We start from the raw sequence: 24,985 nt of genomic DNA, 5'->3' as shown, positions 1-24,985 counted from the left end.
TGCTTAGATTCTTTCATAACCTCTTTATGATATTTACAGGAATAAAATTGCTGAACGTGATTAATTAATAAACTTTCACAATTGAATCAGTGATACATTGGAGTTATAGCAGTTTTTGCGAAAAATGTTTTAAAGAGATTATAATTACTAAAAATCGATTATTCACTACATTTTTGTTTGCTAATTAGGTTCGCGATAAAACATGTTGAATAGTTTTCGAAGAAAATCAACTTTACATAGAAAATGCGCACGCTGTTTTTTGTTTGATTAGTACCTACAGCTTCAGGTTCCAATTATTGATCAATGATACTTTGTGCTTATTAAAGGGGTCAACTTTTTGTCTACGAAAAAACATGGCCTTTATAAAACTGTTTGTGGGGAAAACCACGAGGAATTTGCGCCCTACTTGGGGTTATGCAGTTGGTATAAGCATTTTGGCGGTTTCCCCGCTTGCATCGGGGTATTTTTTAGTCACATTAAAAAAAATATCTGTTACCGTTTCACTTTTCTTGCACAAACATTAAAAAAATAGTCACCAGATTCACTTAATAAAAAAAAACGTTCATTTATTAGCGCTCGAGCGATTTATTAGCCTTTTTGGGGCCGTAATTAGTGGATTTTAGATGGTGTTTTCACGCAGATCGGCTAGAGGCGCTGTCGTTCTGGTAATAGGCAGCTGGCTATCTATTCTACATATCTTGAGGGATACATATAGAGTAGATGGGTCCTACTTGCTGGACTGAACGGCCTTCTTGGGCTTGGCCTGGGTGCCCTCGCGGAATCCGTTGCGGAAACGGCGGCGCACGACCTTCAGGTGCTGCATGCGACCGGTTCCGGTGGTCTTCCTCCTCTTGGCCTTCACCGACCAGTTGTCTATGGTATAAAGAAATGGATTACTATCAGGTAACTACATAGAAATAGGTGTTAACTTACAGGAACGCAACTTGGCGGCTGGGTAGCCGCACTGGGCGCAAGTCGACTTTTGGATGTGGTAGGAGGAGCGTCCACAACGACGGCACAAGGTGTGCGTCTTGTTGTGGCGTTTACCAAAGCTGGAGGTACCCTTCGTCTGTTGGTTGGTAAAGAAAACAAAACATTAGTTATTGGTAATAGATCACATACAAAAAAAATGTTAAACAAAATAAATTCGCCACTGAATTTCCGCCCTTTGCGGGTCCGGCAAGTTGAAGACTTCGCGAAATTCGCAATCTTCAACTCGCGCTCTCAATTAACGCATCGTTTTCTTCACAAAATCACTCGGGATGGCTCGGAAATTCGGCGATTTTATTTCGGTTTAACGTGGATTTTCTACGCACCATCTTGTGTGGCGAACGGTTGAACAAGAAAGAGCGAAAGAGAAGTTGACAGCCGCTGTCACAATATGGCGTGGCGGCAGGGTTGCATGTGACAGCTGCGCGTAACAGCACGCTGTTGTGGGTTGCGCCTAACAGCACACTTTTCGATTGTGCTCCGAGGTTTAAATATAAAATTATTTTTTAAATACCTATGGATTTTAATTATTATAAATGTAATAGCGGGCTTAAATCTTTAAAAACATATTGTGTTTTCCTTGAAAATATATGCCACCACTTAATACATAGAACTTATTAATATCTAAGATACAATAAAACACACAACAAAAATGTGCAACGAATCGTACTTACCATAAGTATTAAAATTTAAAAATTGATATAATATTTCTGAAATTGGAGTTTGTATTAAACGACTTACCAAAATTCAAGGATTCGGCAATTCAATAGATTAGGAAATACGCTAAGTATTTAATGTATAATCGTATATTTTATAACGGTTAAGATAATATAACCATATTGTCCAAAACTTTTCAAACCTTATTATAAAAACGGACTTAAGCCAATGAAATTCACGTAATTTCTCGAATGTAAGAACCAGAAACCAGATGGTTAATTTATTTGAACAAATCTATTTTTAATAAATCCTGCCTACTATGTTTTGATAAATTTAATGTCCAATTTTTGTACCCTCATTTAAGATAAAGGCAAAAGTTGTTTTATTCTGGACCAAACACATATCTAGTCTCTTAATAAGTATTAAAATTCATAACACTTTCGTTATGCCCTGCGATAAAAAGCACAGCAGTATATAGGCATTCAAATAATTTTATATTTTGTTTTAAAAATGTGCACTTTGTCATTAAAGTTGTTAAGCAAATCACGAACCATTCATAAAAAAATAACATCATTAATTTTAAAACGTCCAATGTCTAAAAATACCACCTATGGTATTTTCTTTTAACAGAAGGCTTGCGCTTAACAGCACAGTTTTTACTATCGATTATTCGATACACTCGATAGGTCGTAGTAACATTGGGGGCATTTATGAATTACTCGTCACTAGCACAGTGGTTCTGTTAGCATGTTAACAGCTGTCAAAAATGTTAAGTTGGTTGCTGTTAATATCTGACAACAGATGGCGCCAAAGTGTTGCCCGCCAATTTTGAATTCAAATATAATTTAAAGTTGACAAGTACTTCAGATATTTTGTACAACTTTTTATTTACTCATTTCTATTGAAATATTGAAATCAACTCAGTTCCCGAACACAGTTCCCCTTCCCCCGAAAAAAGGCACTCACTGGTTTAGTAAAAATATTCATTGTTTTATTTATGAAATAAATTATTATTATTTACATTGGAAATAATGCACGAAATTCAAATAATATTGCATACTAGGCGGTATTTTAGCACTGGACCGCTCGACGATACACACTCGAAAACAAAATCTACAAATTACAAGACTCTAGAAATACAAATACAGGGCGATACACATACATATAATGGGTAGGTAAAAAAAATAATGGAATGGTGCAGCTTGGTGAAGGGTAAAATTTTATAATCTATCGATCCTGTGCTGATTTTTTATACAGTAAGTTCTGTGGCACACGTACTACGATATTATTTGCTGCTGTTTTCTTTCTTTTTTGACATCTGGTGTGTGTGTGTGTGATTTTTGGATACTTCTTGAGGAATGGATGGATAGTTCTATCTAGTGTAAGTGTTTACGTAACTAATTTGCGACTATGAGCAAGTCGATTTGGCTTGAGACCTCAAACGAAACCAAGTTGCACATAATTTGGCTGCAGCTGTGTGATCTGCTTGCTGGGTGAAAGTTGGGATGGGTGAGTTCGCCTTTGGGGGCGGGGAAATGGGGCGGAGGGTATGGTGAGGGGGAGTTGAGGGGGATGTGGGTGCTGGTGCCTTGCAACTAATTACTACGCCTCGCCTTTCTGCCCTGTTCACGCCTTTACATACAACTAATTCATAGAGAAAATTTAACTAAGAACCTTACGAAAGCTTTGCGAATAAATTATACGAGTTCGGACCAAAATCTTAGCACGAGTGCACATATACTTATGAAGGGGGCTTCCCCAGAGCCCTGAAGCTTTAAGAACCATACAATTTCTAGAATAATAATCTCCGGTATTTTGAAAAACCCAAATGATTTTGTAAGATTTTGAAAATATAGAACAATGATATTATATGATTTGTTACTCTCAAACCTCTAGATAAGCTAAGGTTCCCAAATCTCCAGAGCTCCCAGTATTTCGCCCCGAATAATCTTCGCATACGAGTATATAGCTAAGTATTGACTTGCAAGTTAAAGGATCTCTTGCGCTGCTTGTTTAACATTTTGTTTTTCACTATGAACAGAAAAGTCTCCTCCAGATTTGCCGAACCCTTTTCTCGATCTCCCCACCGGCTGATCAACCTTACATAACTAAAGCGCGAAAAAAAACTGTTGCTAAAATTAAACAAAAAACGTTTCGTTGTTGCGCTCGCTTTGCAGCAATCAGATACTCGAATCTGAATCTGAAACCAGATCCAAATCCGAATCCGATTTCTACGCCGACTGCTGGCCTCGACTTTCGTTTGGCTACTGCCGCTCCACATTGATGGTGATGACCATGGTTGGTCAATAGTGGCCGCCACCACCGCCTCCTCCGCCACCGCCACTATGCCGGTGGTGCTCGCGTCTGCCGGAGGATTGGTCCCTGTCGCGGTAGTCGCCGTTGCGGGAGCTGCTCTTGTGGTGGTGGTGGTGGTGGCGCTTCTTCTCGCCCTTCAGACACACATCGGACACCACCGAGGACACCACCATTTCGGAGTCATCCCGCATGCCATAGTTGTCCCTGCCGCATCTGTTTGGGGGATAGAGATAAAGGGCTTAGAAATGGTTTCTACTCGACATATCAGTTTTCAGAAATTTAAAATCTCTAGTAAATTTACTCGCAAATTCTTCAGGAAATTCAGTTTTTGATGAATTTTTGATAAATTTAAGAGTAAAACTGGACAGTTTCCTAAGAAGTATACGAAACTAGAGAATTCACTTGTCAATTTATTAGTAAATTCATCGCAAAAATATTGGAAACACGGTACTTTAAAATCTCTATTCAATTTATTCGCGAATTCTTCAGGAAATTCATTTTTTGATTAATTTTTGATAAATTTATGAGTAAAAGTGGAAAGTTTCTTATAAAGAATACGAAATTAGAGAATTTACTAATAAATTTATTAACAAAAATTCCTCTTATAATTTTTAGAAGTGTTTTAATTTTGTTTTTTTGAGATTTATAATTATAAGTAAAAATATTTTGTAGGTACTTAAAATTCTAATAGCTTAATGTTTTGAACTGTCAAACAAATATCTAGAGATCTGAAAATTATATACATATATACGAGATCATAGATCTGTAGAGATTTCGAATAATTTTTCTATAATCTCACCTATCAAGATTTTCGCGGGAGCGCTGCATATTATCGCGCAGATTGTCTCGGGAACGGGTCATGCTAGGCGGATCGAGGGTCTCCTTCCGGCGCAGGGCGTTGTGAGAGCTGTTTTTCGAGGCGGACTCGTGCAGGTTCTCCCAGGCTTGGCGGTAGTACCTACGGAAAGAATAACAGAATATTTAGAGATATTAAAAAAAAATGTTGGAGAAAACTTAGAAATTTTAAGATGATAATTGATATTTTGAAGAGTCTTTTGCTTACAGACTGCAGGATATTGCACACAATTCACAGATGCTACTTTCCATTTTTAAATATCTAAGGTTTTTTAATGATTGAATTCTTAAAAAAAAATTCTTCAACAAAATTAAGATATTTTAAGATATTAATTAAAGTTTAGAATCTTTTTAAAAATATTACTATACTCTTGAAATAAGTCCGGTTCAAATACTTTTAGTTCTTCAAATTTTTAAAAAATCTTTTAAAAAATGTTACAATTAATTCAGCTATACTCTAGAAATAAGTCCTGTTCGATTTCTTTTAGTTCTTTAAACATAGTTCCCAAAATCCAAAGAGCTACGAGTTCTGGACCCACCTGTTGAGTCCATTGCGGGATCCGGAGGTGGAGCTATCGAAGCTGGCCACCGTGTTGCAGTCGGGCGAGGCGCGATGGCGATAGTGTTGCGTGGTTCGATTTCTGGGGATTGCAAAGAAATAATACCCATTAGTCGGAACTTTTCACTTTCTAATGATAATTGCTGAATGCCAGGACGAAAAAGTGTTGGGTTAGTTACAAGTTCAGGCAAAAAAAACTAGGGTTAGACACGGAGAACTACGCACACAGAGACAGAGACAGATAGTGATGCGTGGAGAGAGACAGATAGAGGGGTGGCGAAAGAGACAGGCAGACAAAATAAGACAGAGACAGCGATCCAGGCGTGCAAAGTGTGTAAGTGTGCGTGTGTGAGAGTGAAAGAGAGTCCCGATTTTGTGTGGGCTTGTGGGTGGGTGATAGATGCTTTGATTGACTGATTGATTGATTGGTTGATTGACTGATTGATGGAGGTGCAACAGCAAGGAGTGGGATTATCGCCTCACAGCCCACAGCATTCGCAGCTTTTGGCAGCTTTCAGGTCTTATTTGTTTTCAGTGTTTCAGTGTGGCTTGTTTGATTGACTGACTGATTGATTGTTGTTTGGTGTGGTGTTGTTCTTGTTGTTGTTGTTGTTGGTTGATTGATATATATGCTGCTTACATTTGTGCATATGGCCGCTTTGTTGTTTGGTGTGGTGTTGTTCTTGTTGTTGTTGTTGTTGGTTGATTGATATATATGCTGCTTACATTTGTGCATATGGCCGCTTTGAATGTTCTGTTTGATTGATTGAATGTTTTTGTGTTGCATCTTTGGCACGTTTTTAGTTTAGTGGTTCCAGGTAGTAGCAGGTCTCTTTGGCTTGGTTTTTTCTCTTATCGGTTTTGTATCGGGTTTTTCGGGGATCTTCTGGGACTATTTCACATATGGGAACTGCTAAAGAGTCCGGCCCGGGCGCGATAGCCACGACCATAGCTGCTGAACTCCCGGCGACCCAGTTTCTGATCGTCGAAGGGCAGGGCCAGAACGCTGTACCATAAGGATGGGGCAGGAACCAGGTCCCCAGCACCACTCGACCCTATGCTGCCATAGTGGGCACCACCACCACCACCGGTTAGTTGGGCGGTGGATGCGAAGCTGGTGGCACTGGTGGCCGTCGCCGTGGCATAGCTGGGCAGTCTACTGGGCCTCGGTATTCTCGTTCCCGTTCCTGTTCCCGATCTCGATGCCGATCTTGAACCCGATCCCGTAAGCCCAAACCCGATCCCAAGACCCGCAACCTTCCCGATTCCGATTCCGATTCCCTGGGATTTCTTCGTTTGCGGTTGGTACTTCTGTTGGTGGTGCTGCTGCTGGTGGTGCTTCTTCTGCTGCTGCTGCTGTTGCTGTTGTTGGTACTTCTGGTGGTGCTGCTGGTGGAACTGCTGGAACTGGTGGATCTGCTGGTGGTGGTGATGATGAGCATGATGATGTTGGTAAGCGGTTAAGTGTTTGGCTAGGTGCCGCCGTTGGCTGTTCGGGGTGCTGACGAATTTGCGAAGTTTTGCCAAAAGACAGAGAGTGGGAGAAGCAAAAACGAAAAAAGAGAGTTGTACAACGAGAAAGAGAAAGCGTTCGATGTTCAGGTGTGCGTGTGTGATGTGTCTGTGTGCGTAGGAGACTCTCTTTTTTGCAGGTGTGTGTGTGTGTGTGATTTCACAGAGAGAGAAAAGATTTAAGTTCCGGAGGATGGGGTTTACTGAAATCAAAACAAAAACCCTCCAAAGTTGGATACTCGGCGGAGAAAGAGAGGGCAAGACATGGGTCTAGAGGGGGCAGAGCGAGACGGAGACAGCGTGTGTGAGCTAGAGGGGGGGAGAGAGCGAGCGAGAGAGAGACAGAGGGGTGACTGGGAGGTGGTGACCCCGACAACGATCGACTTTCCTTCACACAGAACAAAAATATGGATATGAAATCAGGGTCAATCTGATCTGATTACAAATTTATATAACCATTTAAGCCTTATGAACAATGATAAACATTGTATTCCATATCTCATTCTACTAAATCTTCTTTTTAGCGTAAATACATTTTAAAGATATAACCAACTACTTACTCTTGGTTTAAATTTCAAAAATATTACGTTTCATACTTTTAGACAGCTTTATAAAAGATTTCATAATCAAAGTGATTTCTTGAAGAAGTATTCATATTAACCCATTAATATGCTCAAAATACTGCTAATTACGGAATGGTACACTATTTTCTTTAAAAATAAATTAATTATAATGAACATCAAACACATTTTAAAGATCTCGAAAAAATCTATATGATCACAAGCATTATGCTAGGCCCCCAACGATATAGAGAAGGGAATACATCTGTAATAGAGGCCAACCTATCAGTTTTAAGATGAGTAATATTAACCATATTAATAAAAAGGAACCCAACGATCGAGAATATATATTATTATTGATCTGGGGAAAAGACCAAATTGACCTCGAACATATCGGACTGATCACTGATCACTCGCCGGCTGGCGGACTCACCTTCGCACGAGGATCACGATCGTGGTGATGACGGCGGCCAGGAAGACGAAGCCACCAAAAGCGCCCAGAGCCACAATGGCGCCCAGATTGAGTTTGGCCTCCTTGGTCTCCTTGCGGTCGGGATTGTCGACGGCGAAGGGCACGTTGACATTGGGTGACTGGTTCTGCTGGATGTTGACGCTGTCGGGGATCTCGTTGTCCTGCGGATGCGAGTTGGCGATGATCTGCTGCGTGTTCCGCGTGGTGGTCTCCACCGCTCCGCCGTTGGGGGCGCCACTTGGACGCGAGCTGCGCGGCGGATTGGGTGCATAGGTGGATGGGGGTTGGGGTGGCACCTGGTGGGTGGTGGGTGGCAGGGCAGCCGGCGTGCTGTTGGGCTTCTTGGGGATGAGCACAGGGCGGACGGTGCGGCGGGGCGGGAACTCCTCGCGAACGGTTCCGGGCACTGGTGGCACATTGACATCCTCCTCGGATTCAGCTGGGGAAATAAATCGGAATTAAGTAAGAGTTATTTAAGGGATTATAGTCTAAAAGTAGTTCATTTAAAAGGTATAAAAAAAACTCTTTAGGTGTAGTAAATATCTTAAAAAACCATAAAAGGTTTATAAAACGTATTGAGAAATAAAAAAAGAAAAAAAAGTATCTCACCACGTTACATCATGTACTGTTATTATTTAATCTTGTTAAATTGAAAATTACGAAAAAACGTATTTCGTAAGCAATTTATTAGCATGTAACTAAAGTTTTTTGTTTCGAAAATTTGTAAAGATTAACCCAAAAAGACCCCAGAGCCCCAGGCTTTTAACCCCACACTTTGCACTCTACTCACATTCGCCGTTGATCTCCACCTGCGTGGGACTGAGACTGGGATACGTGCCCACTGTGCTGGTGGAACTGCTGATGCCGCTGCTCGCTGTGGAGACCACTGGTGGGCGGTAGGGGGTGCGGCTGGTGGTGGAGCTGACGACTTTGGGCCTGAAAGGCGGGGGCGTGGCCACCGACGAGGGCACAGGAACGGTGGGCGCGGCAGTGGGCTGAGTGGAGGGCTCCAGTTTGATGCAACGCGGCAGGGCGCTGCTCCATTGACCACTGGCCAAGCAGGTGAGCACCCGAGGTCCCTCCATGCGGTATCCCTGGGGACAACTGATCTCCGCCTTGGAACCATAATAAGTGCCATTGGGAGCATGGATAATGGTGCTGTAGTAGTTGCCCGGCAGGGTGTCGCACTCCACAACTAATGGGTAGAAGTTAAGGATCAGAATTAGTAATCTTTAGTGAATTACTTTCTTATACAGCTTATACTCACTCTCGCAGCGGGGTGGTGGTCCATTCCAGCGTTCATCGAAATCGCAGGTGAGCAGGGCACGTCCTATCATCTCGTAGCCCTCCTCGCAGGAATACTTCACCAGGCTCAAGTAGCCCACAGTGTTGTTTAGCAGACCGTAGGAGCCATGGGCAATGCTGGCCGGCAGACCGCATTCGATATCTACGGATGGATAAGCCATTAGTTACCATATCTTAAGAAACTCATTGCGATATTACAGTCACAGTAAAATCAATTTATTTTTAGTTTGCTGGATAAATGGCTTAAAACCATTAGAGATTTCTATAGCTGCTGCATCGTCTACTACCAGCTTGACGCATTAAATTGTCTAAAAGTGGGTTCTGATATCTGTTACATCCATAGAGGCGAACTTTTAGGCATATTTCTTAGTGGTTTCAAGCCCCTATAGATTTCTGAGACTACTTCAACGTCTATAACAAGGTTGACTCTTCAAATTGTCTAATATTTTGCTCTGATATCTATAACATCTATAGAAAGACGTTGTTTTTTGTTAACGCATACATTTTAGCCATATTTTTAGATGGTTTTAAGCCTCTTGAGGTTTCTTGACACTTAGGTAGTCTAAAAGTTTGCTTTGTTCTTATATTTAAAACATCCATAGAACCAGTTCTTTTTCTAAAGCATACTTTTAGGCATCTTTTTGTGTAGTTTCAAATCCCCAGAGATTTCTGAGGGTTCTGGATCGTTTACAACTAGATTAACACTTAAAGTTGTCTAAAAGTTTGTTCTCTTTTCTATTACATCCCAGGTAAGAAGTCCTTTTTTAAAGCATGCTTCTATGCATTTGTTTTAGGTGGTTTCAAATCCCTATAGATCTCTGAGGCTGCTGCATCGTGTACAACCAGCGTAATGCTAAAGGCTTTTCAAAAGATTGCTTTGCTCTGGTATTTAAAACATGTATAGAATCTGTTCTTTTTGAAAGCATACTTTTAGGTACCTTTCTCAGGTAATTTCAAATTCCTAGAGCTTTAAGATACTCACACTTGCACACTGGCGGAAACTCATTGTAGAAACCCGTCTCCAAACAGGTCCTGGTGGCAGGACCCACCAGCAGGTGGTTGGCATCGCAGCTGTACTTGATCTGGGCGCCCACCTCGAATCCATTGAGGGCCACCATCGTAGAGTTGGGCGGCTGCTCGGGTCGTCCACAGGTCTTGGGCTGATGTTGGCAGATGAAGTTCAGCAGCGTGTTGCAGTTGGTATCGCTCCACAGCCATCCCTTGGAGCCATCAAATCGGGCACAGTCCTCATCCCCACCCGGATGACTCCAGAAGGAAACGGTGAGCTCGTCACCATTGACCCACTTCCAGCTGCTCCTGTCGCTGCCATCGCGTACCGCTCCCATCCAGTATTGCGAACTGACGTCACTGCGGTGACGTCGCCACAGCTCCCAACTGATGAAACCCTGCAGCGCAGGATTACTTTCACTGATCAGTGTACCGCCACGGGATCGGCAGAAGGACAGGGAGTCCAGGAAGTTCAGGGGCTGGCGGTTGTAGAAGATGTAGCACTTGCCGTTGTAGGAGGCCAAGGCACCCGGCGGTTGATCCCGGAAAGTAGGACACCTTTCGATGGGCAGAGCCTGATCCGTGTAGACGAACGCCTCGCAAATGGACAGCGGATTTGGGGTGCTGTTCTCCAAATGGACGCTCACAAAGGCTCCTGGCATGGGTGGGTTGCAGGGCAGGAAGAGCGGTTGTCCCGCCTCCAGGAGACCCGTGAAGCGATTGCAGATGGGATTCGTGCCCAAATCCGGCCGGTTGTTGCCCACTCGCACCACAATAGTGGCAGGCTTGTTGCCTGGGAATTGGAAAAAGAGTTATCTAAGTTATTACAGGATCTTGAACAAATATTTTAATCTTAAGGATTTATTTTTAAGCATTTATTTTACATTTTATAAAAGGTATTTAGCCCTATCTTCGACAAATTTTCATTAGCAATCATACTATGCATTAATTTCTTAACAATCGAAACCATAAAGAAACACATAAAAATTCGATTTTAAAGAACATTACATAATTCTTAAATTGTGTTAAAAAGCTAACAAATATTTTAAGCTATGCTTAAGTGTTAAGAATTAAAAAAATTTTTTTTTTATTTTAATAATATATATTTTAAACATTGATCAACCAATAACAATGGTTATAAAATATTTAACTGAAATAAAAAAAAAAACTTCAAATCTTTAAAAGCTTAAAAACTATTAAAAAAATATAATAGATATTGTTTTATGATTACGTTTAAATTATTAAACAAATGAAATTATATGATGAAATTTGAAATTATTTGTTTATTTTTATAAGTAAAAAGTTTTTTAAAATTATACAGACACTTGTAAATATTATTCAGACAGTTGTTATTATTAATTTAATATAGGTAATTATAATATTTAAACAATTTTTAAGTACTAAAATACTTGACATTAATAATAATTTTTATTTTAATACTTATACTTTGTACGCTTTATAAGAAGACTATTTACTATTACTTGCTTTGTTTTTGATTGTATAAATTAGTGTTAAAGTTGAATATTTGCAATAGAACATTTAAAATGAGAGTCATGGTGATTAGGGAATTTTTTTCATCCTAAAACGTTATATATATCCCAGTTTCTCGCAGTGCACAACTGCATCCCCAGCTATTTCTATTGGTATTCTTGTTGTCATTATCATTGTTATGGCTTTGTCTGTCAGCGGGTCAGGCGGGTTCAGTTCAGTTCAGTTCAGTTCGGCTTGGTTTGGTTTGGTTGGGTCTGAGCCTCGGCCTCAACTTCAGCTTCAGCTACAGCTTTAGCATCAGCCCCAGTCTCTGCCAAGTGAAAGTAATCATAAATTTCGGGCTGCACTGACTCACTGGGTCTGGGTTTCTTGGCTTTTGAGTTGGAGACCGAGTTGCCATCGAAGTCAAAGTGGAAGTCTTCGCTGTCGTCGCCAGAGCCGCACGAAAATCACATAACCAGCCGCCGATCCGAAGATCCGAGGAGATGGAGATGGGGATGGAGATGGGGATTGAGATGGATATGGAGATGGAGATGGGGGGACTTCAGGTTGCTGGCAAGTGAAAGCATTAGGGAAAACTGGCTGGCAGTTGTTTGCTTTACCACCGCCGCCGCCGCTGTTTCGACAACCCTTTTTTAAAACAAAGACGGTTGGGCTTCGGTTTTCAGTTTTCGGTTTTTGGGGGAGAAGATCGTGCAGCGTTTGCCATTTTGCTGGCAGAAAAGACTGGAAACCTGGCCAGCCTGGGAAAACGGGGCATTGAACTGTCCACCGGGCGAGAGAGTTTCGTCCACAGAATGCGGTCCGAGCAGGTCTATTATTCGGTTTTATCGCCACTATATGTTTGCGACAGGTTTAGGGTTGGGCCGCCGCGATAATGGTCTGCTGCGGCTTAATAAAAGCGAAAGAGTTGCTCAATTTAATCAATTTGCTCGAGGATTATCACGGGCTAAGCGCCATTTAGATATGGCTCTGCAGACTGGAATTACCACGAAATTGTGGTTAAGAAAAATGGGAATAAAGTGGTCTTTATTGCATTATTCTGTTCATTCACTTTCTGTGTTAATTTTATTTTTTTACCGAAGTAGAGTAAGTATGTTACCATTTTTTGTCGGATATCGTTTTGAAATTACACATTATATCTATCTTTTTGACTAGACATTTAAAAAGTTTCATTTATATGCAACCATGTTATTAGTTAATTGTGTTATATGATATACTATATTTAAGGATTTTTATTACAATGGATTTTCTAGAATTTGAGTACCCATGTATATTTATGTTTCCTTTTTTGTTTGGTTAATATATTCTTAAAAAATAAATATTTGACCTTTGAGTATTTTAAAAACTTATTTTCAGGAAATTATTAATGGTAAACTCACCGCAGCAGGACTTGCCAAAGTCCAGGCGCACCAGTTGCACCATGTAGGGTTCCAGTAGGTTGACATACCACCAGGGCGATCGTTCCGCCTTCGTCAGGGAGCAGGTCTCCGGAGTGAAGAAGGCGGAGGTGGAGCCATCGATGGCCTTTTGTGGAGCACCGGCGCCATCAGTGGAAATCTGCATGGGCGCCTTGCCAGCGGCAACATTCAAAACTGCAGAGAAAGTAAGGTATTATTTAATAATTTAATTGACTTTAATGAACTTAAATTTAAATGTAGACTAAACTCATTAGGTTATACGCCTCAGAGAATTCTACTTCCTATCATAACTAACATAACTCGAATAAATACTTCTGTATCTTGAAATTGTATACCTTTTCAGCAACCTTAATTGCAATATACCTTAAAAAGCTGCCTTTAAATAAAAAAATATGCAATTTTCATAACTTTTGTTAAGGTTTCAACTGTAAACCACAAATGTGTATCTTCATAGATTAGCTTTCTGCATATAAAACCAAAAAATCTATGACCAAACAATTTTTTAAACTAATGGATAAATATTTTGATGAAATAAGTAGCTATTTTGTAAAATAAATATGTTAGCACTTAACACTTCTTAAACTTTCCTTTTTACACATTTGATTTCAAAACTGATTAGTAGACAAATATTATTACTAAACGTTGTATAATATGTGAAATAATTTTTTTCAAGATTTAAGAATCACTGGAAATAATACTTGATTGGCTATAATTTGTTCATAAGATCATAATTAATTTTAAGCTTAGTCAAGTTATGATTTTATGCAAAGAAAATTAAGACAAACAACTGAAAAATCGCGGAAAACGGAGCCTTAAAAAGAGATTTCAAATATAATCCATTGTCTAATTGTTACAAAACTATGTTTTATGGCGAGTGCAGAGATGATAATCATGAATATTTTATTCTAAGTGCACAGATAAGGGTCATAGGTAATTATTTGAGAATTCAAGGCGCAATGCGGCGATGAAGATCAGTCTTGGGCTGCTTTTCCAGTGGTTTGTTGCCAGTTGGAGTTGGATTCAGTGTCCAAGTCCGAGTGCCAGAGTTCCCAGAGTGGGCCCAAGGCCCGGCTAATTGGCCGCGGGCCCTGACACGGTTTGTGGCCAAAACAAGACGAAACAAAGCAATAACAACTCAAAGAGCCCAATAGCAAACAAAAAGCACACACAATGTTCTGCCTCGGCTGGCGAATATGTCAAGAGGCCTTCGTTCTGGCCATTGTCTTTGCGGCCAATGGAGATTTTTTCGCTGGCCAAAAAAGCAAAAGTGAAATTTAATGTCGGCTCAACTTTTACTTGCTCACCTGGCCGGGCTTAATTACATCGCTCGCCACGCACTTCTGCGGCATTGGGATTCATTAATCAGATGCATCTGTCGGATAAGACAGGTTTCGGCTTGGGTTTGGGTTTGGGATTGGGTCTTCGGGTCTTGAGTCTCGTATCTCGAGTCTCCAGCTCAGCGGCTTGGAAACGCCATTTGCGGCGACTGCTTTCTAACCCCACTCGGGCTCCATAAGCCCCCGCCCCAATTTCTCTCTGTGTAGCAGCAGGTGTTGCCGGTGTGACAAATGCCTTTTAATTGCTTTTAATTAATTCCCTATCGCCTGACTGCCTATCTACCTCCCTGCCTGCTGTGTCACGTCGAATTCGATTTCGAATTCCAAATCCCGGCCTATAGATGAAAGACCAATGGTTTTCAGGTCGCTTACTTCGGCTTTGTTTTCCATTTCTTTTATTTTCCAACGTCATCAACTTGCAATCAGCACTGACAGCGGGGGATTTGAGGGTCAGAAACAGCAGCTAAGTGTCTATAAATCTCACGATTTGATCGAGCCCGGGTCAAGGAATCGTAAAGGAATATTAATGGATTCACACAAAAAAAGGAAAATTAAAAACTAATTGGGTCAGTCCGTGAAAAAAAATAATAGTTTACAACTCGATTTCATTTTACTTTCCTTATACAAATTCTATAGACCATAACTGCTTTCTTATAAAAGGCATGGTTATTAAGAAACCGATTCTATTTGGCTTTAAATCAATTAAGAAGTCTGTTGAAATATATTTTTCATTATTTTACTTTCATTTAATTTGAAAATGATGGTCAAGTAATTTAGATCTCATGGTTTTGTGAGCCTTGTCTTTCTCTGAACCTCTAAAATTTCCTTTAAGCCCCCTTCCAAAGTAATTCTTTAATTTCTCCAGATTTTCCCAGGCTTTATCAACGCGCATCAACACCTACTACTGTCTTATTCGATCGACTTATCGCTGATATATCTCAGTTTGTAGGTCCCAACAAAAGACCCCGTCGAAAGTTTGATGGATTGTTGAAGTGCCGCCTTTTCTCGAGAATTATTTTCCGCCCCTCAATCGATCAGTCCATTCAACAAACTCCGGTATTCATTGATTTGAAAACCATTTGCCAGCCGCTCTGGTTGTGTCAATCAAGTTGTTATTTGTGTTTGGCTAGCGGAAGTGCATGTCTAGTTGGAAATTCGTTTAGAATATTTATTTATTTTCGTGCCCGACACGTTTTAGCCTTTTATTTTTCTCGTGCCTGTTTAGCTTTAACGTTTGTAGTCACAAAAAAGTGGGTCAATCTGGTCGAGCGCGGCAATTGTTGAATTCTTCCCACCTCGCGGCCTCTCTTCGGACCCCCGTCTTTCTTCGCATTCCGCTCTTTCTGAGCCGCCCCTCTTTCTTCGCACACACGCATTGGATTTTAGCCCAATTTTGCGCGTTTTGTTAATCATGTTTCGCTTTTGGTTAACAACTTTGCATTCAATCGGAATGCCATTTGCTCTCGTTCGTTGTACACAGAAAGAAAAGCGAGTTTCACAGTCAAACGATAAATGTACTTATTCATCTGTTGAAGTCCGTTTAGATTTTCTAGTCCTTTGATAAGAATTATCACTTTTAATATTGATATATTAATATTATTTGCTTTGCCTATTGAAATTAAATTAGTAATAGAATATGATCTTTTCATATATATAAGGTTTTTTAAGTCCATTTCTAACATTTTCTAGATCATAAAAATATATGTATACTTCCAAATGATTTAAAAAGGATATGTCTTTTATAAAAACTTTAACTGTACTCTAGTTAATTTAAGTGAACCACCTCGTAAATGTTTAACATTTCTAGTTCTTTAAAATATATGGAGATATACAAATGATTTAATATGGAAATATGTATATTTTTATAAAAACTATAGCTGTAATTATGGTTCATTGAATTTTACCATCTTTTAAATTAGCCATTTCAAAATATGACTCAATTGTGAATTTTTTTTGATAGTTTTACTATATTTCTGAGAAATTGAATTGGAATTTTTGCCATAAATTGAAAAACTGTTTAAATTCTCTGTATATTGTAATATTTTTCTCCGTGCTGAGATATTTTGAGAACGCTTCAAATTTCGTGGCGGTGAAAGTAGTTCCCAGTCCACGTCCGATTTGGAATCTAAGTCGCCTCTGAGGCGCTAATTGAGTTGACGAACGACGAACGGCGGGCGAGTTCGTGTCCGCAGTCTTTTGAGTGCCATTGAATGCTTACCGCAGAACGGGATGCCCTCGGGCACCCACTGCCCCTTGTCGCAGACGCGTCTCGCCGGTCCCAGGAGCTCGAAGCCCCGCTCGCAGCTGTAGGAGGCCACCGTGCCCTGGGTGAGATTCGCATTCGAGAAGACCACGCTGCTGTGCGCCGGCGATCCCGGGAAGCTGCAGCCGGCATCTGCAAGAACACAAAAAAATGGAGAAAAATATTAGATTATGTGGCCATCAATTATGGGGGGAAGCATTCTTCTGCGATTGCCGCAACAGTTCTCATCGCCAGTCGCCAGTCGCCACTGCCCCAAAGCGAGCAAATCATTTTTGATTGATATCCCAATTAGACTGCGATGGGGTTCTCAGCGAATTGAGTTGCCCAGCCATTCCCCCATCATTTATCAAAATGATTCCCCACCAAAAAGATTCGATTAAATGTTGATTAGCTCCAACGGAGTGGAATAATATTGATTCTGGGGTTCTAGGGTGTCGAGAATGATTGAATATTATTTAATTGAATTTAGAAAATCAAGGAATTGATTGCTTAGATTTATGGTTTCGATTAAATATTGATGGGGAAAGCATAACATTTTTGATGTGATGATTTGGTATTAATTAATACAATTATGTAAATCTATGTTTTAGTTAAAATGTTAATCAAATCTAAATCATCCATAATTAAAACTTGGGAAAGTCACTCAGACATATTTAAATACCAAACGTCTATAAAAGATAGCCATGATCTTTCCCTACTTTTTTAGATTTTAAAGTTCATTTAAGTAAATAATAATAAAAATATAAAAATAAAATATTTTTAATGCCTAAAATATATGAGTTGTGAGTAACAACTGTTGTATTAATAATAACTAATTCATGTTATGATTGATTTTGATTGCCAATCAAAGAATCTCAGGTATTTGCCAGTATTATGTGTTATTTTCCTTCAGCTGCCTTGTCAGGGGTATTTTCCCCAGCATTTGATTGACAATTAAGCAAGTTCCGTTCCAGTTTGGTCACTCCACTCGACGCCTGGCGAAAAATCTCTGGCATTCGCAGATTGCAAAATGTTCTTGACTGTTGTTGTTTTTAGCTGTTGCTGATGCTGCTGCAATGCAAAGCGTGAGAAAATGGCCACAACAACACAGGGGAAAAAAAGCGAAATAAAAAACAGCCATCAATTTAGTTGTAGCTGCCGCTTGTACGAGTGTATCTATGCAAAAATGCGAGCCAGCCGTGTGCAATAATCAAATGTGTTGCTGCTGTTGTATGATTAGTTATTCAATTGAGCAGTTCCCAGGCTCAGATTATCGGACTATCCAGCTATCTGGGGATAGCCAACCATCCAACTATCCAATGTCATGAGTTGATTCATCCCCTTGGCTGAGAGCTGAAATTGTTCTTTGGCCAAGTGCGACTTTGCATAATAATCGCGTTGAGGGGCCGGTTAAAAAGGCAGTCAGTCAGGCGGCGAGGCATGCCATAAATGGTCGAATAACTGCAACATCATTTGACCAACAGGCAACAGCAGTGCCTTGCAACTTTCCAAGCAGCTGCAGCTGAATAAAAAATAAAAAAAAACACGTCTTGCCCAGTTGTTGCTACACATTGCAGCCAATTGCTGCGGCAGCTTCTTATACAATCTCGATTCCAATTGCCATTCCCCGATTCCCCGATGCCAATGCCAGTGCAATTTCATCATAACGGTTTCTTCTCGGCCAACTCATCCAAACGATCTTTTAGCTCTTTTAGCCACTCCAATTCACTGGATACTTGGTAGAAATGTACACCCCCCGCTGGCAAATTAGTTCGGGCAAATTGAAATTAAACAAAAGGCAACTTTAGGCGAGTCATTTGTCATGCAGGGCAAACGCAAATTAAGAAATCAAGTTCATGAGGCATTTTCAATTTCGGTTCAGTTTCGGTTTCAGTTTCGGTTGGATTTAATAGGAGGAAGAGGGCCCCACATTTAATGACGACTCCCACGCTGTGCGTCGAAGCCCATGGAAGTCGAGAAACCCGCGAAACCCGCGAAACCCAAAGGTTGCCCAGTCGTCCATGCATGACAATGTGGGGGCTCCGAGTTCGGAGCTATACAATTTTTTTCTTCTTTTTTTTTTTGGGATCTGTACTTTGGCTTTTCTGGGCTGTATATCTTCTTTTTTTTTGTCTGTCTTTTATGGAGCCGAGTGGGAGCTAATACCCTAAAGTGCAAAGGCAGACAGCAACTTGTTGCCATTGCCGTTTGCGTTGCTTTCATTTGCTTTCTATGTGCGCGAACTTAGTGAAAGTGATACCCATGCCCCATACATACAGCACACAAAAATGAATAAAAAAAATAATGGAAGAAAAATATATAAAAAAAGCACGCCACCATTGACAAAACAACAGCAGCAATTTGTTCAACAAGCAACTACACAGCAACTTTGCCAGCGGCCAAAACATCCAGCATTATGGAAGTATGGAATATTCAGTGTGCGCCTCTTGGCGCGGATCAAAATCATCTAATAGTCATTATAAGCATAATAACCGTTATAACTCCGACTAGTTTCGGACATGGTCCGTTGTTGCAGTTGTAACAAATTACCCATCAACGCCTTTTCTCCGATTGCCTTTGCCTTTGCTTGTGCTTTTTTTTCGCGCTGTGGAAAAAGTGTAGCACCAAAATCGAAATTGTTTGCACAGTTCACCGAAAAAAAAAAATAAAACAAATTAAGAGAGAATTGAATGTAAAGAAAAGTGATTGACTAGCAGTGGCAGCAGGGAAAAAAACATATTTGAAAAAACGAAAGCGGGAATTAATTTGGGGTTTCTGCGGTCTGAGGAAGGGAAGATATTTGTCCAATTAAATTGGAAGTTGAAAAATTGTGATCATAAATTAACTGGAAATTTACAGATAAATTTTAAATAAAATCTGGCTTATTGAAAATTAATTAAAATTAGGTACTTTAATTTTTTATAAGATATATTTCCCAGTTAAATTGGAAATTGAAAAAAAAAATTAGGATCATAAATAAGTGATTCAAATAAATTTAATTAAAATTTGTTGAGAAACATTTAAAATGACTTCAATTTCTTATAAGATGTTTTTTCCCACTTTAATTGGAAGTTGAAAAATTATGATCATAAATAAACTGCAAAAGCTTAAATAAATTTTAAATTAAGACTTCCTTGTGGAAAAATAATTAAAATTACTTTAATTTCTTGTAAGATTTTTCTTATCAGCTAGAATTGAGTTACTTTAATTTTTTATAATATTTATTAATCAAAAATAAAGGTCATTTTACGGATAGTAAGTAGATAAACGTATTTTTAATGGAGTGTTTTCTTTATTAACTATCTTACTTTTTATTTGACTGGTTTTTACAATAAATCTTGAGTAAGTGATGATATGAATCAGTATTTTTTGGACTAAAGAAAAGTTTAAGACTTAAATGGTACACCATTAAATCAGTGATCACAGACATATCTATCCCTATTTATATGCAAAATACAGGTGTGAATGGTCCACCATTTCCGCTTAAGTGCGAACCTCAATAAATGCGATTCAGCGGCTTAAAGTGCAGCTGAAGCTAAAGCTGAAGTTAAACTTCAACTGCAATCGCTGCGTAGAAAGTGGCTCCCTGAGGAGGGGACTAATGGTGACCCCCACTTATGGCAAAGTCCCAAGCCCAACCTGCATGCTCCATTCTTCATTTTCCATATGCCATATACCATTTTCCACATTCCGCACTGCACTCGGCAGTCTGCAATTTGCGTATGTCGGCTAATTTCATTTTAAATGCAAGTCCACACCTGTAGGTACTTTTGGTTTTTTTTTTTGTTTTGTGCCTCGGGGAGTGGCCAGTACTATCCACATTGTTTCAGCGCGTTTTATTTGGTCAGCTCATTGGGGGACGCAAACGACTCTCTCGAGCCAAACGCTAATTAGTCTTGGCTCTCGTAGTGGGAAAAAAAGAAAGATCTAAGATCTAAGATTCCAGAGCCAAGATCCAAAATCCGGTTAAAGGTTTTCTGCAGTGAGTGCAGTTCTGGGACGTCATGCGCTGATTGCCAGGCGCCTACGCTTCGTCGATTATGCCGCATCTGGTGATCTCGATGTTAATATCTTGCCGTGTTTTTTTGGGCGGAAAGTGCAAGTGCTGCCACCGCAATCCGCACCCGATGGCCCAATTGCGATAGCCCAGGTTTTCCCTACTAAGGCCAAAAGAAAAAAAATGGAAAACAAACTGAGGGAAAAGAAATTTTCTTTCCATTCACCCAAACGGCGGGAGTTTTGGTAGAAAAGCGGCTCGAACCGTTAGTCCCCCCCCTCATAATGGCCATAATATAATGATGATGATGATGATGATCTTCATTTGGGGAGAGGGGAGTGGGGGCTGGTGGGTCTTGACCACTGATTGGTTTTGGATTTACATAAATTGGCGCTGGAATGGAGCTCGCTCTCACGCAGCTTCTTCTCCCTTTCGACGCTCGTCTCTTGACCCAGTTAACTTGGCTTTTTGGTGGTGTTTTTTTCGCTTTTTTCTGTTTTTTTCTACTATTTGTTGGTTAGCCAAATTAGTAGAACCTCGTTAAAATCGCACACAAACAAAAAAACACAGAGTCGGAGAACATCGAAAAGGTTTCGCAAGTGACTCGGTTTGCGCAATGTGGCCATTGTTGCTTTTGTTGGCGGATGCGCCTGGCCAGACGAAACTTGTGCAAGCTGCAAGTTCGTTGCCTAAGTCTTTTGATTTGAACTTCCGCCAGGGGATCTCTCTTGGGTATCAATGCGCTCACACTGAGCGAAAAGTAGCTAATTAAAGTGACTAATTAAAAACAAATAACGTTGGCTATTTCTGCGTATTTTTTAAAATTTTTTCAACCCAATTTTGTCACCTTTGCCAATACACTGTGAAAAAGAAGACCATAATTGAGCCTGTTCTAATTCGATATTATTTGTGTATTTATTTTTTTAATTTTTTAATCATTTTTTCACAAAATTATAGTTTGAAAAGTTCGATTTTTAGTTAAAATATATTTAATTTCATTAAATGAATTCATAAAGAACTGTATAATTTAGTAATTTTAGGGAAATGTAATGCAGTTTGTTTTTTTTAAGCTCTTATTTTAAAAAGCAAGTATTGTTTCTTGGTGGAATTTAAAAAATATGAATATAACCATGTTATTAATAAAGAAATAATTATTTAAAAAATAATTTTTACCTTAATGTGGTTACTAAACCCTAAATTTCCCCGAAACCCAACATTGCAAAATTAAAATAATTAAGTACATTTTTATTTCTTTCAGTGCCTCTGCCCGGGCGACTGCCCTTGGCTTTTGCTATTCCTCGCCAGCCGCTCGTTCTTGCCTTTTGGAATTAATTGCGCATAAAAATTGCCCATCATGCGCATTAAATGAGACATCAAAGAACGTCTGTGAGCTAGTTGGCTGGCTAAGAGCTGCTAAGCGTATTAAATAAACATGCCCACGATGGCTTCCCCCCCTCCCCTTTTGGTGTACCACTCTTTTATGTAACGGTACGCACAGCAACAATAAATTTCAAGCGTAAACAGTTACGTAAAACAACAAGAAGAACAACAGCAGAAGCAGCAGAAGAATTGCTGCTGGCAGTCTTCGCCCCTTCTTCTCGAAGTCGACAATGACAGCATCCAGCATATTCCATATACCACTCCATTCCGTTGGCAGCATCTTTCACCCGGCGAGAGACCCCACCCCCTTGATAAATCGGTGGTTCGGTGGGTCCAACGCGAAGCTTTATAACAGGTTCGATATGATTTTGCGGCACTTTTGCCGCAAAGGAAACGCTTGATTGCCGCTTCTAAAGCAAGGCCAAGCAACGGCAATCGTCAGCGGACCATCGGCGCAAGCCAAAAAGACGATCGACGACATTGACCGATGCTGGACTCTAGACTCTAGACTCCAGAGTCTAGCTGCTAGCTGTTAGCTGCTAGAATCTGGAAGCTGTAAGCCGTCTTTGCCGTTTGCCAGTTGACCGCATTCCAAGCACCGGCCAGCAAATCAATGTGCAAGCGTAAAAGCAACATCATCAGCCCAGTTGCCGTTGTCCTTCTCTCTGACCACACAGAAAAAAAATATCATCTTCTTCTCTACAAGATTATAAGTGATGACAGCCTACACTATTTTTATAGGTACCTACTTGTTTATCACGAATTTCTAGAGCATGTAAGTATGTCATTCTGACAACTGTAAGTGATAAAAAAATAAATACAAATAAAATGGCAAATCATAAACTGGTTTTTAAAATGTCAATTAAATTATAAAGATCAAAATATTTATTTTTTTACTTGATATTAAATAATAAAGCAACATAATTATTTTATTTAAGTTTTTTACCTTTTCTTTATCTAACTTAAATTAATTTTAAACCTTTTTTAAATAAGAATCAAGTATACGTTAAAATGTATACATAATTTTTAGTGTCAACGATGTTTTTTAAAATGATTTATCGTAAAAAGCCTTTTTATAAATGGGTTAAAAAATAAATATACAAAAGCTAAATTTTTAGATATTATACGTTATTCTTAAGTAAGTTTTTGTAAAGATTTTTAGATATTATAGGTTATTTTTAAGTATCTTTTTGTAAAGACCTTGCATGAATAATTATAAAAGTATCATTATCGTTAGAGAAGTAAAATAGAGAGTAAAATAACATTTTATTTACTTAAACGCAGTTCCTAGGTACTTTAAAAATACATTGTAACTCAATTAAAAAAAATATTTATTACAAAAAAATTAAGAATCCCAATAGGATATGAACCAACTAAATTAAGGAATATCCTAGGCATTGTAAAATCTATATTCTGAATAAGTTCATGAAAATAACTATTAAAACAAATTTTAGTTACCTCGTGATTAATAACTTTTCTAGTATTCAACTTTCCACAAAAATATATAAGCCAAAAAGTAAGGTGTACCCTTTGAATATTATTTCTTTTCGAGATTGCCAAAGTTCGCCCGAATTTGTTTCACTGTGCTGCCTTGCAAACTGGGTCACTTCGGCCCAAATGCAGTTTAAGATAGAATGCCAGCTGGTGTGTGTCTGTGTGTGCTCGGCAGCTGCAAAACACCTGCAGCAGCAGCAGCAACATCGCTTGCACAGCAGCAACATCGCAGGCACAGCGGCAACATCGCCTCTTTCCAGCTCGTGCCACAGTCAAGCCTTCACAGTGAGTGATTGCAGTGGGGCGAAATGGCAAGCTTTGGCACTTAGCCGGCGCCCACTGTACATTTCAGATGCGTTCTCATTGCAGTTGCTAATTTCTGCGGCTTTTGCATCGGCTTTTGGTTTTGTGCCTAATTTGCTTTGGCTGTGAACATTCTCAATGCTGTGCGAAGATTGCCCCCACTTTGGTTTTATGTGCCTTTTTTTGTGTTTTTTAGTTTTTGGTTTTGGTTTTGGGCCTGCCACCAAAAGTGGACAAAAGCTGGGGTTAATCTTATGGTCAGACCGCTTCTAGCCAGCAACACCAAGGCAGCCAAGTAGTTAAAAAAGAAATGGTAATGGAAATGGAAATAGAATAAAAAACAACAGTTTACAGGGCAATTTGCATAAGAAAGGGGCACACAAAGCCGGGAATTTGTTGGCTGTTCTTCTTCAATTTCGGTTTTTATATATATATATATTTTCTGGGCCTTTCTCTGTGGTACTTCTTGGACTTTTGTCAACTCTTCTATGCAAATGGGCAGTCACAAATCAAAGCTTGGCCCCAATAAGAAAGGAAATTAAAGCCGGTTCGTAGGCAAAGAGCTGGGAACTTAGAAATACCCAAAAAAAAAAAAACGAAGGAGACCGCAGATTTGTCATAAATATTTTCACTTTAGACATTTTTGTGGCCACTGCCGCCTCTGCGGTGTTGATAATAAAATCGATATTTTCTAGCTTTGGTTGGAATTGGAATTCGATTTGAATAGTTTTACCGCTAGTTGCGGGCAGTTACGACATCAAAAGATGGAGATCGAGATAGGGGTTTCTGGGGATCTGAGATCAGGTGTAGCAGTTTGCCACAAGACATAACTGTTGCTGATGTTGCTGCAGTTGCAACTGCTGCATTTGCTGCTCTCTTATTGATTGGCCACAGCTGCAATACTGCCAACTCATCCTGGACCTCAGCCTGTGCCGATGCTGCACTTCCGATTGCCCACAAGAGGCAGGCAGGCAGTCATTGAACCTGCCCCTCATCATCGCGATGATGAAGATGGCGCCATCGCCTCTCCATTCAGCGGGCAAGCGGAACAAAAGCAACTGCAGCAGCAACACCATCCACCAGCAA

At 39.8% G+C, this 24,985-nt stretch overlaps 2 protein-coding genes across 4 annotated transcripts in view; both read right to left on the bottom strand.

The window, feature by feature from the left end:
* Positions 1–540: 540 nt before the first annotated feature.
* RpL37a (ribosomal protein L37a) overlaps positions 541–24,985 on the bottom strand; it is a 211,097-nt gene continuing 186,652 nt past the window's right edge. The window contains exons 2-4 of the mRNA XM_070997764.1: positions 1,317–1,333; positions 934–1,069; positions 541–873 (exon numbers count right to left, since the gene is read on the bottom strand). Of these exons, the coding sequence (XP_070853865.1) occupies positions 728–873; positions 934–1,069; positions 1,317–1,319 (285 nt within the window). The 5' untranslated portion in view covers positions 1,320–1,333 and the 3' untranslated portion in view covers positions 541–727. The remainder of the gene's footprint in view (positions 874–933; positions 1,070–1,316; positions 1,334–24,985) is intronic.
* Positions 2,617–24,985, bottom strand: part of LOC108005112 (uncharacterized) — a 29,037-nt gene continuing 6,668 nt past the window's right edge. The window contains exons 2-11 of one of the 3 annotated variants that reach the window (XM_036821181.3): positions 16,702–16,878; positions 13,108–13,320; positions 10,209–11,027; positions 9,189–9,368; positions 8,712–9,116; positions 7,883–8,360; positions 6,279–6,878; positions 5,358–5,459; positions 4,763–4,921; positions 2,617–4,176 (exon numbers count right to left, since the gene is read on the bottom strand). In XM_036821181.3, coding sequence (XP_036677076.2) covers positions 3,951–4,176; positions 4,763–4,921; positions 5,358–5,459; positions 6,279–6,878; positions 7,883–8,360; positions 8,712–9,116; positions 9,189–9,368; positions 10,209–11,027; positions 13,108–13,320; positions 16,702–16,878 — 3,359 coding nt within the window. In that variant the 3' untranslated portion in view covers positions 2,617–3,950. Of the gene's footprint in view, positions 4,177–4,762; positions 4,922–5,357; positions 5,460–6,103; positions 6,879–7,882; positions 8,361–8,711; positions 9,117–9,188; positions 9,369–10,208; positions 11,028–13,107; positions 13,321–16,701; positions 16,879–24,985 lie in introns of those variants that run through there. The other 2 variants (XM_036821179.3, XR_011604775.1) reach the window with 2 other exon arrangements.

The sequence above is a fragment of the Drosophila suzukii genome, chromosome X (genome assembly GCF_043229965.1).
Source record: "Drosophila suzukii chromosome X, CBGP_Dsuzu_IsoJpt1.0, whole genome shotgun sequence".
NCBI classification, from domain to species: Eukaryota; Metazoa; Arthropoda; class Insecta; order Diptera; family Drosophilidae; genus Drosophila; species Drosophila suzukii.
Note: the sequence above shows the minus strand (reverse complement) of the source record. Positions and strands in the feature narration are given on the sequence as shown.